The 17,310-nt window shown below is 38.3% G+C and overlaps 1 protein-coding gene across 2 annotated transcripts in view; it reads right to left on the reverse strand.

Annotated features, from left to right (window-relative positions):
• Positions 1-3,252: 3,252 nt before the first annotated feature.
• Positions 3,253-17,310, reverse strand: part of C13H9orf135 (chromosome 13 C9orf135 homolog) — a 75,220-nt gene continuing 61,162 nt past the window's right edge. For both annotated transcript variants that reach the window (XM_029921156.1, XM_029921155.1), the window contains exon 6: positions 3,253-3,527. In XM_029921156.1, coding sequence (XP_029777016.1) covers positions 3,339-3,527 — 189 coding nt within the window. In that variant the 3' untranslated portion in view covers positions 3,253-3,338. The remainder of the gene's footprint in view (positions 3,528-17,310) is intronic.

The following is a 17,310-nucleotide window of genomic DNA, read 5'->3' on the forward strand; positions in this document are numbered from 1 at the left end:
ATCATGACCCAAGCTGAAGTAAGATGCTTAACCAAGTAGGCCACCAGGCGCGTCACAAAGCGTATTTCTAAGTGAATCTCTCATGACATACCTAGGTCAATTATGCAAAATGAGATGTTAGTCATTGTGACAATACAGAATTTCTGCTAAAGCAGATCTATTTTATTTTATTTTCTAGGTACCAGGCATTTTTCAAAGGTAATGATATGCCATTAAGACTCTTTCCTTATGAAAAGGAGGAAAAAATTAAATGAGTAGTAGCTTGGCATTTATATTTGCATACTTCAGATAGCTGTCTACCCTAGATATGTTAATGAGTGTTAAGAGTGATTAAACATGAATTTATAGTTGGTGGAAGGAAAGGTAATCTTAGGCAGGTAGCCATTAGAACAGGCAATATATAAAGAATTAATATTAGGGGCACCTGGGTGGCCCAGTCAGTTAAAGCCTCCGACTTCGGCTCAAGTCATGATCTCATGTTCGTGGGTTCGAGCCCTGCATCGGGCTCTGTGCTGACAGCTCAGAACCTGGAGTCTGCTTTGGATTCTGTGTCTCCCTCTCTCTCTGCCCCTCCTCCCTCTTATTCTCTGTTTCTCTCTGTATCAAAAATAAAACGTTAAAAAAATTAAAACAAAGAATTAACATTATAAAGCAAAATAATGAAACTGAGCCACCTTCTTACACCATACACAAAAATAAACTCAAAATGGATTAAGGACCTACATGTAAGATGTGAAAACAAAAACTGCTAAAAGAAAACATAGGCATATGTAAACTCTTGTACATGGGTCTTAGTACTATTTTTCTGGATCTGCCTCCTCCTCAGGTCAGGAAAACAAAAGCAAAAATAAACATTTGGGATTACATGGAACTAAAAAGGATTTTGCACAGTAAAACCATCAACAAACCAAAAGGAACCTAGTGAATAAAAGAAGATATTTGCAAATGATATATCCAGTAGGGGTTAGTATCCAAAATATATAAAGAACTTCTACAACTCAACATTAAAAAAACACATAATATGATTGAAAAATGGGCAGAGGAGTTGAATAGACATTTTTCTGAAGAAGACATACAAATGGCCAACAGAAAGAGGAAAAGGTGCTCAATATCACTAATTCTTAAGGAAATGCAAAGCCAAATCACAGTGAGGTATTACCTCATACCAGTCAGAATGGCTAGTATTAGAAAGATAAGAAATAACAAGTGTTGGTGAGGATATGGAGGGAAGGTAACACCCGTGTACTGTTGGTGGGAATTTAAATTGGTGCAGCTATGACGGAAAACAGTACAGAGGTTCCTCAAAAAATTAAAAATGGAAATGGTAGAAATATTATTAATCCAGTAATTGTATTTCTGAGTATTTATCTAAAGAAAATGAAATCATTAATTCAAAAAGATATATGCACTTTTATGTTTATTGTAGCATTATTTATAATAGCCAACCTCAGTGTCCACTGATAGATGCACAGATAAAGATGTGGTGCACCTTTCTTCTTCAGTGGCTTCTTAGACATTAAAAAAAATGAGATCTTGCCATTCATAACAGCATGGATGGACCTAAAGGGTATTATGCTATGTTAAATAAGTCAGACAGAGAAAGGCAAATACTATATGATATTACTTATACGTGGAAACTAAGAGAAACAAATGGACAAACAGAAAAAAAAACTCATAAATACGGAGAACAAACGGGTTGTTGCCAGAGGGGAGGGTAGTGATGAAGAGTAGCTGAATAGGTAAAAGAGATCAAAAGGTACAAACTTCTAGGGGCACAAGGGTGGCTCAGTTGGCTAAGCTTCTGACTCTGGCTAAGGTCATGATCTCACCGTTTGTGGGTTTGAGTCCCAAGTCAGGCTCTGTGCTGACAGCTTGGAGCCTGAAGCCTGCTTTGGATTCTGTATCTCCCCCGCCCTTTTCTCCCCGTCCCTAACTTGTGCATGCATTCTCTCTCTGTATCTCTCTCTCTCAAAAATAAAACAAAAGAGGCACAAACTTATAGTCATAAAATAAATAAGTTAAGAGGTTGACAAGTACAACACAGGGAATATAGCCAAAATTATTATAGTAACTCTTTATGGTGACAGATGGTAACTACACTTACCATAATGTGCACATCGTAATGTATATAATTGTCAGATCACTGAGTTGTACACCTGAGATTAACATAATAGTGTATGTCAACTATATTTCAATTAAAAATAAGAAAAAAATTATTACATATATAACATACATGCTTATGTATATAATGTATATATATTGTGTGTACATGTAGACACATACTTTAAAGTGGCAATAAATTACAGTCAAACTCTCCTGGTGAATGTTTACCTGGCATGTTTTTCTTGATTAATTATCATTTCTCCACTCACAAGGCTTATGGTCTCCACCATATTTTGCTAATCAAGAGTTGGAGGCAATGCTAAGTTAGCATTTATCATGAATGCTATTTCATGAATTTATTTTTTAAAGAAAATAATAACAGTGAATTTAGCCTAGGCTGATCAAACAATTAAACTCATCCTCAAAAGAAAGCAAAGGTAAAATGCAATTCGAATCTGCTATCTGTGGAACTCTGGGCAACCTACTTAAATATCTGTGAGCTTTGTTTGCTCATCTGTAAAATGGGATGTTAAGTCAAAACAACTGCTAAGGTTTCTTCTAAATCTAACATTAGATGCAGTTATCAAACCCTAAAGTGTTCCCATCAAACCCTAAAGTTTCACTAAGACTCTGTCTACATTTCTCTATTCCATACACTCAAAAAGTATGATCTTAAATAAGGAAAAGCATTATGCTGAATAAACAATCCACACCACAGTTAGCCAGCATAGACAAACCAAAGTCTATCAATAGATATGTACCTGACCCCCACTGCAACTTTCTCTGTCTCTCTAGTATCGCCCAAATTTCAGCCATTTGACTTCCATGTCAAATCTGAGTACGATCTATGTTCTTATTCCCTTAAAAATGGAATTTAAAGTTAGCTTTTTAAAAAATTTAGCCATATTCTAAGCAATCATAAGCTTGACTTTGCTAGCTTTATACATTTTTTCCAATAAAATTTAAAATAAACACATAGTCCATATACAAAAGACAATTCCAGGAAGTACCATCTAGAATTGTGCCGTACACCTTCCGTGGTATACATACTAAACTTTGGAAAATATCAGAGTAGCTTTATGAAAAGAAGGCTATATACATGATGGCCTAGAATATATAAGACATTGTTTTTAAAGGAATTTACTATAGTAACATTTCCATTGCATTTATTAGGATAGCAAACCAACTGTCATATCCATTATTCTTTCATTAGTTAGAGGATCTGATTCCATATATTATTTTAAAAAGGGGATAATAGGACCATCAGCTGATGGGCAGAGTTTTTGTTTTACACATGAATTAGCATAAATCCCACTTTCATCATGCCAAGTGTTGATGCCAAATCTTTTGGAACCATCTAGATCTGTGAACTGAGAACGGCATTTTCTGTGGACTATTGAATAATCATCTTGACAAGGATACTCCTATGAGGAAGAGGGAGAAAACAAAATAATATTGAATGACCAAAATATGTAAAAATGTGTGATTTCTAAAAGTTGATCTTATTATGATCCAAGTTTAATTTTCACACAATTAATTTAATATCTCAAGTTACAAATGCCTCAATAAAAATATGGCTATTGCATTTAAAATACTATAATTTTGAAAGAAGAATCTAGTTCTTTTATTTATAAAGCTAAAAAATAAATTGTTACATATGTAAAAATTTTCTTACCCGTAAATATATGGCAAAGAACAGTTTAAATTTTATGATCATCTAATAAGATCAAAACAATTACAGTTTACCTATCATTCAACATATTTTTTAAGTTAATATAAGTGATAATTATTCCAAAGAATAATATCTTGGGTTGTATCTTTCATCGTCGCTATCAAATCACACTTGCCACTAAATGCCAAACTCAAGAGATCATTCCTCCAAGAAATTTACCTCTGGATAACCCATTATAGTGTTTAAGGCATTCCTCCTTAAAGCACTTCATAGAAGCTTCTGTTGTAATAAAACAAGACACTCTCATTGACCATTTCCCAAAGGGAATATTGATTCTCTCAGATTACATCAAGGGTAATAGTAGACAGGGAACATAAAGCCCTTGAACTCATTATCTAATTTCTGCTTCAAATTGGTGCTAATTTTAAAGCACTAACACAATATTGAAATTAAAACACCAGAACTATAAAACAATGAAAGAACATCAAAATAGTTCTAGTCTTAGATTGGATTTATTGAAAACAATTGAAAAATGTAACCATATACTCAACCATACCAATAAATATTGGGTCAGTGTATTTGCTGAGTGCCTATCATGGGTTGGGCACAGGAGTTGAGTGTTGGTATATTTTAATCCATAGGAGGGCTCTGACATAGGAATTATTACTGCTACTTTACATACAGGAAAAGATGATTTGCTCAAAATCTCAAGAAAAAGAGGATTTAAGGAATGCCAATATTAACTAATTCAGCCAGGACTTCAACTAACTGTAAGATCCATTATCCCTCTAGAACCCTCATGAAATTCTTAATAATAAAGAGATGAAAATAACTATAAACAACAAAATCCTAAAGCTACCTTATATCCATGTTACTTTCTGTATTGTTTGGGCTTTTGTTTTTCAGAGGTAGGGTCTAATTTCTTTGAGGCACTTATGTTAGTTTTTGGTCTGATAGAGGCCCTTTCAATGAGACTTGAGCATCATTGGCCAAACCTGCCTGCTCAAAGGGAAGCAGGGTCAGCTCCTTCCTACACCAGTTCCGTCAAACTGAAGGGAGCTTCAGCTGCAGGAACAACATGTTCCTCTAGCATCTCCTAGGCAGAGAGGATGGTTTATTTTGATCAGGTGAGTGACATGATTAAATGTGATGTTTTAAGAAAAGGATTCTGGTAGCAAGAAGGTGTTGAAGACTGAGGGGGGAAATAATCAGATGCCAGAACCAAGACCAGAATTAGAATGAGAATAAGAATTCACATGTCATTAACTGATGTGTGGATAAACAAAATGTGATCTATCCATACAGTGAAAAAATATTATTTGGCAATAAAATGAATAAAATACTGACAGATGTTATAGTATAGATGAACAATGAAAACATTATGCTAAGTGAAAGAAACTAAACCACAAGACTATACAGACTGTATGATTCCTTCTAAAGAATGTCCACAGTGATAGAAATTAGCTTTGTGAGGCATTGGGGGCTGGGGAGTATAGGGAGAGGCTGTTAATGGGTGCGGTGGCCAATATTACCTGTCATCTGAGTAGATCACAGGGCACCCAGGCATTTGGCTAAGCATTATTTGTGAGTTGTGTCTGTGAAGGTGTTTCTAGATGAGATCAGCATTTGGATCTGACCATCTCAGGCTGCCCTTTCATCTGACTCAGTAAAGCAATTTGCTCTCCCTAATGTAGGTGGGCATCTTCCAATCCACAGAGGGCCTGAATAGAAAAAAAAAAAAAAAAAAAAAAAGCAGAGGAAGAAAGAATTCAGTCCCTTCCTGCCTGATTGTTTGAGCTGGGACATTCATCTTATCCTTTTGGTACGTGGTTCTCAGGTTTTCAGACTCGGACTTAATTACACCATCAGCTTACGTACATTTCCAGCTTACAGAGGTTGTGGAACTTCTCAACCTCCATATTGCATTAGCCAATTCCTTAAAATAAATAAATCTCTCTCTCTTCTCTTTTGGGATAGCCTAGTGGTTCTCTATCTGTTGAGAAACTTGACTAATACAATGCATATGGAGTTTCTTTTGGGGGTGATGAAAATGTTCCAAAACCGATTGTGCTGATGACTGCATGACCCTGTGTATATACAAATATCACTGAATTGCATACTTTTAAAGGGTGAATTTTATGGCATGTGAATTATATCTCAACAAAGCTGTTAGTTTTTAAAAGGGGATAAGTAGGGGTGAGCAATCTGAAAGTTAGGAAAACTAGTTAAAGGACTACTGCCTACTAGTACACACATGAAATTTGAGTCCCTTCTGTTATCTGAGGCATACTGGTAAATGAGTTCCCCACCAAAAAAAATCCCACATAACTTATTTGTGATATTTGCCAGTTTCCGTGTTGTAAATATTCCCGCGATGGCTGACATCAAGCTATCAAAGTGAGGTCAGTGAATATTGAGTTAGGAAGACATGAGTATAATTAGCTCACCTTGAATCTACTTCTCCCACCCCCCATTATGTGACAGCCATGCGATTCGGGTAAATCAATCCTACTGCAAGCTCTAGGGGCAGAATCCAACTGGCATATGACAATCACAGTAATCTCACTCGTTTCAATGACAATGATTGATCCAGTGTTGGGCATGTGTTTTGAATTTTCCCAAATAAAGTAAAGCCCAAGACTTTTGTTCAATGATTTGGAGGAAAGAAACTCTTTCCATTACTGGACATAAAAGAGGAAGCATCTAGGTTGAAGGTTGTTGTTGGTAGTGCTACAACAATCAGCTTAGCATGAAGTCAACACTGTAGAAGCCATATTTGCGAGTCGGGAGGAGCATGATGATAATGCTGTATCAATCCTTTACTGTAATCTGACTTTTCAAAGAAGTGTGAACCAACAAATTGCTCTTATTGTCTGACTTGACTTGAGTTGGGTTTTGGACAAACTATTAAAAACATCCTAACTAATGTATACCTGAATAGTAAGTAATGTTGGAGCACTGAAGTACTGTGAATCAGAGCAAAAAAAAAAAAAGTCAAAACCAAGGAAACAGGGCAAATATATATTTATAATAGGAGTAAAGGCAAGCAATCAATTTGTGACTAAATACATAATCAAGAATTAGAACAACGCAAATATGGAATAGGTGAACAAAACAGGACAATAGAACTAACTGTTAGGATTCAAGAAGGTATAATTATTATAAGGCAGAGCAAGCATGTTTTTCAAAGTTTAATACTAAAGGCACAATATAGAATAAAATAGCTGTACCAAGAGCCACCTTAAAGGAACTTAATATTGACTGCAGCTTAGACCCAAGGCCAAAATGAGATGGTAGGAGTCTTAAACAAGCAAGTAATTTAGTGTGCCACTCAAATCAAGTATACAGGGGGTAATCATTTCAAAATGATGAGTAGTTTTGCCCTTTCTGTGTGTAACCAGCCATTTGCCCAAGGTGAGACCAAAACTTGTTTCAGAATAAAATGGCAACCAAAGAACAAAGTAATATCAGCTTCTAACATGCAAAATAGGATTTTTCAGTAAGATTTTTTCAGCCTTGCAATCCACTCACAATCGTGAGGATTTTAGAATACCAATGTCCAAGCCTGAAATACTTCACATTATAGAGTTCTCCAAACGTATAGGAAAAAAAGATCCTTTTGTTAAGGCTTAACCAAAGGTTGGAATGAATAGCAGGAAGATAGGGAAGAGTCTGGAGAATTATAAAAATGAGAAAACAAGAGAAAAGGGAAAAGCAGGATGGCAGAGAGAGACAATGTATTTCCCAATTTTCCCTTTCCGGCAGAGTCCCTCTGACCTAGACAGAGAGCACTGCATGAGAGAATTGAGCGTAATGGTGGAAAGGCATAAGAGGGGTCCCATCCCTCATGAGAACGCTTGACACTGACCATCTCAGGCCATCCTTTCATCTGCCTGGAGGCCACCACACCCACACTGGCAGAGCACAATGCATATGCAGAGGGAGACTCCGAGTTACTTTTGGGATCCTACGAGGAGGCTGCAGAGGGGGTTAACAGGAGCTGCAGAGCTGAACACTGGAGTTTGGGCTGAATGGGAGTCACAGAAGTCTTCTCTGGGGCCCATAGTATTTATGGGAGTAGAAACGAGGCTGAGTTATCTCAAGCAAGCCTTCTGGGCTCTAAGCTAGCCCAGAGAAAAAGAGCGAGAAATAGAAAAAGACTGACATTTCAATGTCCACAGACTTTAGCCACCAGTGCCAGCAAGGAAAAGAGCAGCTGGGTGGACTAGGGGTATCATCCCAGAGACCAGGACAGGCAGACAACAGCACACACGAAAATCCTCCTCTTGCCCTCTGGCATCAGGATGCTAAGGCACATCCTCCTCTCCATGTACCTGGACCCCATCTTAGGGAGAGTCCTAGTTACCACTACTGTGTAACAAATAGGTCAATCCATGGAGAACAGAACAAGACAATACCCATTTCCAGAATCTTTGGGTCAGGAATTTGGAAAAGGTATAACAAAGACAGCATCTCTCTGCTCCCCAGTGTCTGAGGCCTCAGCAGAGAAGTCTTGAAAGCTGGGAGTGACTTGAGGGCTGCCGTTACAAACGTCCCTCGCTCCAGCTGGGGGTTGACGCTGGCTGCCTGCTGACACCTCAACTGGGGCTGCTGACCGGAGCAACTACACAGGTCCTCCCTGCATGCCTGCTTGGGCTTTCGACACGGTGCCTGGGTTCTGAGAACGGCAGTGGCACAGAGAGAACCCGGAGGAAACTGCATAGCTTCTGATCTCCTCGCCCCCAAAGTCACATGGCCTCACTTCTACCACAGTCATGGTTCACCTAGTCCTAGGGGACGTAACAAGGACTCTGCTTTTCAACGTAAGGAGTGTCCAAACCACATTGTAAGAGCATGTGGGACGACCACACACATGGCTGCCATCTGGGGAGAATAACAATCTGCCACATGGAGAAAAGTAGGATGTGGTGGGGTTCTCAAGATCACCCCTAGATTCAGTGATTTCTAGGAGGACCCACAGCACTCAACATGTAGTTGTATTTGTGGTTATGATTTACTACAGCAAATGGATACAAAGCAAAATCAGCAAAGAGAAAAGGCACATGGGCTGAAATCCAGAGGAAACCAGGTGCAAACCTCCAAGAGTCCTCTCCCAGTGAGTCACACAGGATGCACTTAATTTCCTCAGCAACGGATTGTAAAATGCTGTTTACTGGGGAAGCTTACCAGAGCCTCAGTGGCCAAGGTTTTTCTCAAGGGCTGGTCACAGAGGCACTCTTTGCCTTATAATAGTAGAATTCCAGACTCCCAGAAGGAAAGCAGGTGTTCAAGATGAACCATATTGTTTGCACAAACTGTTTAGGTGCAGTGAGCCATGCCCATTAGGGGATTCTAGTCCCAAAAGTCAAGTTTCTAGATGCCAGAGTTGGGCCAACCTTGCAAGCAGACTTTTTAACAGACAACTGTCTCAGTTCTGCTATGTTAGTTCTTTTCTGCAAACAAAAGTTTTTATGAAGGGAAATCAAACACTTCCTATAGGAACTATTTGAATTATAGAATCAGACTAAGCTGTAAATGGATTGAAGAGTGAATGTTTTCCCACTAGTGGTGGGCTCAGGAAGAAGGCCAGTTATCCGTTAGACACTTTTCCTCTGCATGTGTGAGTTGTAGACAGTTATTATATTTCCACACCCTAACATCATACTTAATTATGTACATGTTCAACATTTATTTAGTGGGACTGGGAAGAAATGTTTAGAAATTGCATATAAAAACAGGTGCGAATCGCCATGCATTGTTGGCTGGTTCACTGTTCTGGTGCTACACGGACCCTGAGTTCTGATGTTTACTTAAGATAGGATCATCACCACAAGCTTTCTCTGAGCTCTTCAGGTAGATGAGGATCTCTGGTAAAATTTGTCTGAGGTGTGGACTGAATGGGTATTGGTGCACAATGGCTTACACGGAGCCAGAATGGAAGAGACATTTCACAGGAGGAATTTAGAGAACTCACCAGGCCAATGGGGGTGAAAGAACCAAAGATGATCCACAGCTTCAAATGTGGATGGCTGGGAGAGTTCTAGAACCACTAAAAGGAATATGAAAGATGTGGAGATGGAAGGAGGATTTGTTTTAGGGGATAAATGATGAGTCACATTTTAGACATTTTTAATGTGAGATGACATCAGTATAAAATCTTTACCTGAAAGGGAAACTGTGGGAAAGAGATCAGTGCCCTATGAACAGTATTGGGACCATGAATGATATTTGAATACAGACTGTGAATTACATAATTATACTGCATCAGTTATTCCTAAGGTTGAAAATATTACCATAGCTCTGTGTCCTTGTTCTTAGGAAGTACACATGGAACTATTTATAGATAAAGGGGCACAGCTTACTCTTAAGTAGCAAACAATTGGTCACTTGGGGGAAAGATTATATGGCAGCTCCTTATGCCATTCTTGCAAGTTTCCTATAAGCTCTGTAATTGTAGAATATATATTACCTCACCCCCCAAAATAGTAATGGTTGGGGAGCCATGGGAGGGGATGATTCTCTGAGGTTTCATTAAATGAGAAGCACAGAGTTCTGGATCCCGAGTCTTATGGACGCCCATGCTTGGGTCCATGGAGGAGAGGAGAGGCATGAAGTGCTGCAAGGTCATCAGTTCTAAAGGGAGAGGGAGGTGGAAGAAAGCAGTGGGAGCCAACAGGTGCTCGCTTCCAAAGAAACATCACAGAGAGCAAGGCCTGACAACAACAACCTACAGTTCTGTTACAGGAAAACAGAGAGGAAGTTGAATGAAACATCCTGATCCAAGATGGAAGTGGGCATTGATGATATACCGGTGAGTATGGCAGCCTTCCTGATAAAAGGTGGAAAAGAAAGGGTGTCAGAGAAAAAATATGCCCAGGGCAAACAAGCCATAGAAATAGCAAGCACTAAAGATGCAGCAAGAGTCACTGTGGGAAGAATCTGCCTTAAGGTTAAGAAAGCTTTCTTCCTTTTCTTCTCTCTTTTTCTTCTTTTAAACAAATCACGAAAAGACAGGTTAGAATGCTACAGGAGGGTCTTCTGGGTGAGGGGGCTCCCCACTTGACATTCTCTCATTATGAAGGAAACAGAATACAGTTTTACCACCTTTGTCAATAAAACGTATCAGTATCTTGAAGTCACCACAGGTATCCCCCACAGATCCCCGAGCCCCTGGCAACCCTCATCTCCACACTCTTGGCTGCTATATTCTTATTCTGAACACCATTATCTCCTGAAGCTTCTTTAGAATAAAACGACCTTCCTGTTTTCTTAGTCAACTGTGTGCTCAGTCTTGAGTACTTAGTACTTAGTCTTGGTACTTAGTCTTGTTTGATTTCATCCTTTTTTTTAGGATCTTTTATTTTTTATAGCTAAATTTTTCAAGGTCATGTTCAGTTTGAAGACTGCCTTCTGGAACATGAGTACCTCTGTGTAATTTAATATTATATGATAATTTGAAAGCTAGTCTCAATTCCTTCATCCAGATCATCCATAAAAATGCACAATGTGTTAGGTTTCCTGGCCAAATCAGTCACTGTGAACTAATCTTGTGTCCATGATTACAGACAGCTATTAGCCACCTGGCACCCCTACAGCAAAGACCATTCTTCCTGAGCTTGCTTGTAAGCATGTTCATTTGGGGTACTCCGTTTACTCTTAGAAAGGCATCTGAGGCAGCAGGCTTATTTATGTGAATGTCACATTGGAGGGAGTGACAGTAAATATACAGGTAGATTACTGTGACATTTTGTTTCATTATTTTCAATATACATAATGTGTAAAATTCCTTAGCTGTCATATGCACTTGACTGAAGACCTGCCGTCCCCTAATAAGGTTGTCTTCTATACACACATGCGGAGTGGTGTGAGAGAAAAAGAGCAGTTTCCACGCAGCCATGGAATACTTTGTCAACCCTAGGAATTACGGAGGCTCGGTATTCCAGACAGACCCCTTCATCCATTTCCTCCTTCTTCAGAAATGATCTCACGGCTACTGGATACTCTCTTCTCCCAAAGACTGCATCACAGAAACAAGAGTAGTTGACAAATGTAGCTATAAAATACACGTTACTGATTGGGTATATTTGTGTTAAGTATTTAAGAAACATTTACTATTCTTTCATATTTGATGAAATTTTACAAAGAAAAAACACATAACCAACAGAGGTATGCATCTAAGTGAAAGTAGTCATTGGAGGTACAAGGAAGGTTAGGCTAGACATATCAGTATTAATATCAATATCAATATCATTAAAGTGTCTCGTCATCAAGAAGAAAAATATATAGATCTGTATGAACAATCACTTCACAAAATAAGCTGACTTTAAACAATACCACACAAACTTTAGGAACGGCTAGCGTCAAAAACTAAGCAATACCATATTAAACCTTAGCTATTGATACTTTTAAACTAATTTTTAATGTTTGTTTATTTTTGAGAGAGAGAGAGAGACAGAGTGTGATTGGGGTAGGGGTAGAGAGAGATAGAGAGACAGAATCTGAAGCAGGCTCCAGGCTCCGCGTTGTCAGCACAGAGAATGACACGGGGCTTGACCCATGAACCGTGAGATCATGACCTGAGCCGAAGCCGGGCACCTAACCGACTGAGCCACCCAGGTGCCCCAGCTACTGATACATTTTTAATGCACAACTTTTGATTGGTCCCCCTACCATAGAAAAAACAAATACCATTTTTCTGATTCCTCAGTCTGTATTATGTGAGGAAACCTGTCACTATTTTATACTTATGATGGTATAGTTAGTTATAAATTTGAGGCCCAGTGTTCTCAGTTAAAAATTTCTTTTTCTTCTTTACAAAAGTCAAATATGTTCATTGTAGAACTTAAACATGATTAAAAGAAAAAAATTAGAACTAAATTCTTGTGACTTGACCCAGAAACAAAAGAAGATCATAGTTACTTAGCTTCGAAAGGTAATATAAAATGAAGGTGCAGTTTTAGAGAACACAGGATTCTTTCCACTAAAAGGAGACAACACAAAAAAATACTTGAAAGTATGAGTTTACTGAGAATTAAGACCACAATTTCTAACTCTTGGTGATACATGAGATGCGCATGAGTTAAAACATTTATTTCCTAATTTTTAAGTAGACTTGAAGCAAATGTTTGCCAAGGTCCTTCATCAAAAAGATTACTTGGTCATAAGTAAATACTATTAGGATGAGACAGGATCAATGAGAGAGAATCAAATCACCTCAAATATATAAATAGTAAACTCTCAGGGCTTGAGAGCTATTATCATTCTGTCTCCATCAGTGAGAGTCTTCCAGAGAAGTAGAGCCAATAGGAGATAGATAGATAGATAGATACAGAGATAGACAGATAGATAGAGAAGAGAGAGAGAGAGGAAGGATGTTTACTTACCTTCCCCTCATATCTATCTCCTATGTCTTCTATTTCTGTATGTAGGGGACAACAGGTGACCCTTGAACAATCAGGTTTGAACTGTGCAGGTCCATTTATACACAGATTTTTAAAAATAAATATAGTACAGTACCATAAATTCATTTTCTCTTCCTTATGATTTTCTTAATATTTTTTCCTCTAGCTTACTTTGTTGTAATCATATAGTATATAATACACATAACATACAAAATATGTGTAGTCAATTATTTATGTTGTTTATATTATCAGTAAGGCTTCTGCTCAACAGTAGGCTCTTACTAAAGTTTTTGGTGAGTCAAAAATTATTTGTGGACTTTTGACTGCTTGGGGGTGGGGGTTAGTGCCTGTAATTCCCATATTATTCAAGGGTCAACTGGGTATCTATCTATCTATATATATATACACTGAGTATCCTTCCTTCTTCCCTCCTTCCCTCTCACCTATTAAGAACTATATATTCCCCCCAAGTAAGGCAAACCCTGTTGTCTCCCAAGAGAGAAGCTGTGGAAGCCCCATGTGGCTGTATGAGCAAATGCCAGCAGATCCTAAAGTTGGAACTGGGGCTTAGGAAATGTGGCCCCTTAATGCCAGCAGAATCCCATGTGGTTCGGAACTAGAACCATTTGCCTCTAAAAATCATGCGTATACAATCTATGTGTATATGTATAAAGTCGGCCCAAACATGTAACATACAATAAGATCTTTCGGGCACAGTTCTAGACTGAGGAAGGCCACCATTTCCTTCTGTACCCAAGTAATAGAGGGCCATTCCTGTGGTTAGCTAACAGCGGTATTTTGGAACACCCTTGACATCAATAAAAAAATAATAGGTCTAACCACAAGAACCCTTCCCTCTTCTCCAATTTCACCTTCACCCTACCTCATTTGCAGATAACTCTAAAACTCTCATTTCAGTCAACTTTTAATGTAATAAGATAAACAAGGATATTCAGCAAATGGCAATTATTCTTTTTTCAGTAAATATTGAGTTAGAACATTTATAGGACAAAAAAGAGAAAATTAAATAATAGATATATTAAGATTCGAGGCAAAGAAAAGTAGTACTGAAATGAAACTCATGAAAACATATCATGGAATCCAGACATCACCTAGTTAAAAAAAACACACTTCACTCTGGGCTATAAGGCTTATATTTGATTATTCCATGTGGCCAACTCAATGGCACAACTTTGCACGCTATTATGTTTTTTAAAGGGAACCAGAAAAAGAAATGGACTATATGCTGAAGTAAAATTATGGAAGATCACGGGAGCACTGAATGGAACAAAGATACAAACAGAGGTTTTTAAAAGAAATGGAAACCAAAGCTAATTTCCTTCAGATGCTTCCTATAGAACCCCCAACCTGTCCTAGAGTCACTTTCTGTCTCAGCTTTTGGTATTTTCAGCACATCATTCTTTCCCTTCTCTTCTTTTTAAGGGACCTGGTAGGTATCCTTTCCTGGGAAGCATAAAACTAAAGGCAAGTCTAGCATTTGGGGAGTTTCTTGCATGTGAATGACCCCCAACTGAACAAGAGAGAGCTCTTATTGATGCTGTCCACCTCTAACTGCTGGCCAAGGTACATTTTGATCTGGGATGATACTCAGAGTATTTATCAATCAATATGACTGGGCAAATCCTAGAGGCCCCTGGTAAGGCAAGTATTAAATTTCCAGAAAGTCCAGGCTGGGCCCACTCAACCACGAAGCCCAGGAAGCCCAGTGCCTGGAACCCACAGTACTTTTGGGGGCTCACAAAAATGTTGTCATTTCTTTTAAAATCAGGATTTTCAAGATAAATGTGAAAGTATTTAGTGCCACTAAATTCTACACTAAACAAGGGTCCAAGTAGTAAATTTTATATACGTATATTTTATCACAATAAAAAATGCAAATGCCATTTTGAAAAACTAACTGTATTAAATGGTAGAAACTCATGGCTTAGCCAGGAAATGTTGCTGGCCATTTAATATTCAAAAACATCTTAGGGTAGAAACTGATGATAAGTTATTACACATAAAGTTTTGTTTAAAATAGGGTACAGAGTACTTTTCAGGAAAAAAATTATTGTACACTTTAGTTTTGTGTAATAACACCCATTGGTACATTGGTAATAACTTCAAAAGGGTTAACAATAACACGGTCGTATAACATGGCCATAAAATATAATATAGTCATAAATAGGCAAGAAGACAAACAGTATAAGGGGGAAAAGATATGTAATTGTTACAAAAGGACAATGAGAAATACAGCCTAATCAATGTACTTCTTTAATAAGCTTTTAAGTCCCCACTGCCAAAAGTGAAAATCATCCAACTTGGATTATATTTGTCTTTATACCAAGGCAGTTATACAATATATAATGTTGAAATTTTTTAGTGGAAGGAGCCCAAGACAGCCAAAGTCCTTAGGGTCCAGGAAATTCATAATGCAGTCCTGAGTCTTGGGAGTCTAGGGAAAGGGCTGGGGCTACTCAGGGGGTAAGGGTCTGGGGAACTCAAGGTGACAGCAAATTTCAAATCAGCACAGAAATGTCTGTATTTTAACAGGGCAATATCTGTACAGTGCATAAAGGCCCAGTGGCAGGACAGTCCTGTTGTTGGGAATAATGCTAAACTGATGCTGTCTCTTTTCATACCTACATGCAACATGGTGGGGACTCCTCAAAGTCAGCTGGGAATGCATGCCAACTTTAAAACATAATTCTCTGTTAAAAACTTCCTCAGCTTTCTACGTCTGAGTGAACCAAGATATTCAACATTTTGGGAGTTTAAGCTACTCATATGCCTGGAAAAATAATTCACTAGGCAGCTCTATTCAGGAAAACAAAATGGTACTTGACACTTGATAATGACCAACCAGAAGCACCCAAATGGCAGCTGCATGGCTCGGAGGAGCCATTAACATCCAAAGTGCTCCCAACTGATGGCTCAGTCATTTGACTCAGTCTTGGGCACTACCCTTCTTTCTTGTCCTGTAGGTTGATTTCTAACACCCATATTTAGAATCTAGCCAACATTCTGGCTTACCATTTTCTCACCCTCTCAAGTCAAGGGCTTGGATTCCTTATAGAAACTCAGACCCATGGTCATGTCCTGGGCTCTGTCATTCCCAAGAATTGTTCTATATCTGAAATTCCAATAAATTTCGGTATATCCCCATTTGCTCATTCCTTCCAATTCTTCCAGCTCTTTCACTCCTTCATTATTAACATGATTGGTTTTTGTTCTCAACATTCTCATTCCGTGGACCCTTCAGTTTCCTGAGTTTGCTCTCTGCCTGAACTAATTATTTTCCTTACTCATTCTGAGTTTGTTCAGTCAACTCTCATCATGATACTTAGCTCACTGGTCCTTTATCCTAAAAGCTCATGTACCCCATAAACAGCCAGCCTTGGGGCACCTGGGTGGCTCAGTTGATTCAGCATCTGACTTCGGCTCAGGTCATGGTCTCACGGTTCGTGGGTTCGAGCCTCATGTCAGGCAGAGGCTGGAACCTGCTTTAGATTCTGTTTCTCTTTCTCTCTCTGCCCCTCCCCTGTTCACACTCTGTCTCTCAAAACTAAATAAAATGTAAAAAAAAAAAAAATTTTTTTTTTTAAAAACCAGCCAGCCTTGGACCAATCCTCTAATGTATCTTCTTTGTAACGTTTCCTCTATTTTGGTTCTTTGGGAGAAGGATGGGGAAGCTTTTAAGAGAAAGTATCTTTCACTGAGATTGGGGTGAGCCATAATAGCCATAATAAGTACCTAACCTAAAAGGTAGAGTTTTGAGGAAGTACCTTCCAATTCTCTTCCATTTCTCACCTTAAAAATGATTTCATAGCTTCCTAATATGCTGTATTTATGTACTCATATCTAGAGCTATGGGATGATAATTTGCTTTACTTTAGAACTCCTATAATGCTTTTCCATTTTAAACAATAGCAATTAAACAAATTTAAAAAACAATATAAAAACTAAGTCTCAATTCATGCCCAAAATTTGAAATATGAATCCACATATTTTAAGATTTCTTCTGGAATTGCATAATTGCAAAGGCAGTAGCCTGAGAATGGTGTACTGTGTCCAGGCTAAGTCTACATGGGTTAGTCTCTAGCAAGAAAAAAATATTCTCTTTCTTTTGTCAGT

This window comes from Suricata suricatta, chromosome 13 (assembly GCF_006229205.1).
Source record: "Suricata suricatta isolate VVHF042 chromosome 13, meerkat_22Aug2017_6uvM2_HiC, whole genome shotgun sequence".
Classification (NCBI taxonomy): Eukaryota; Metazoa; Chordata; class Mammalia; order Carnivora; family Herpestidae; genus Suricata; species Suricata suricatta.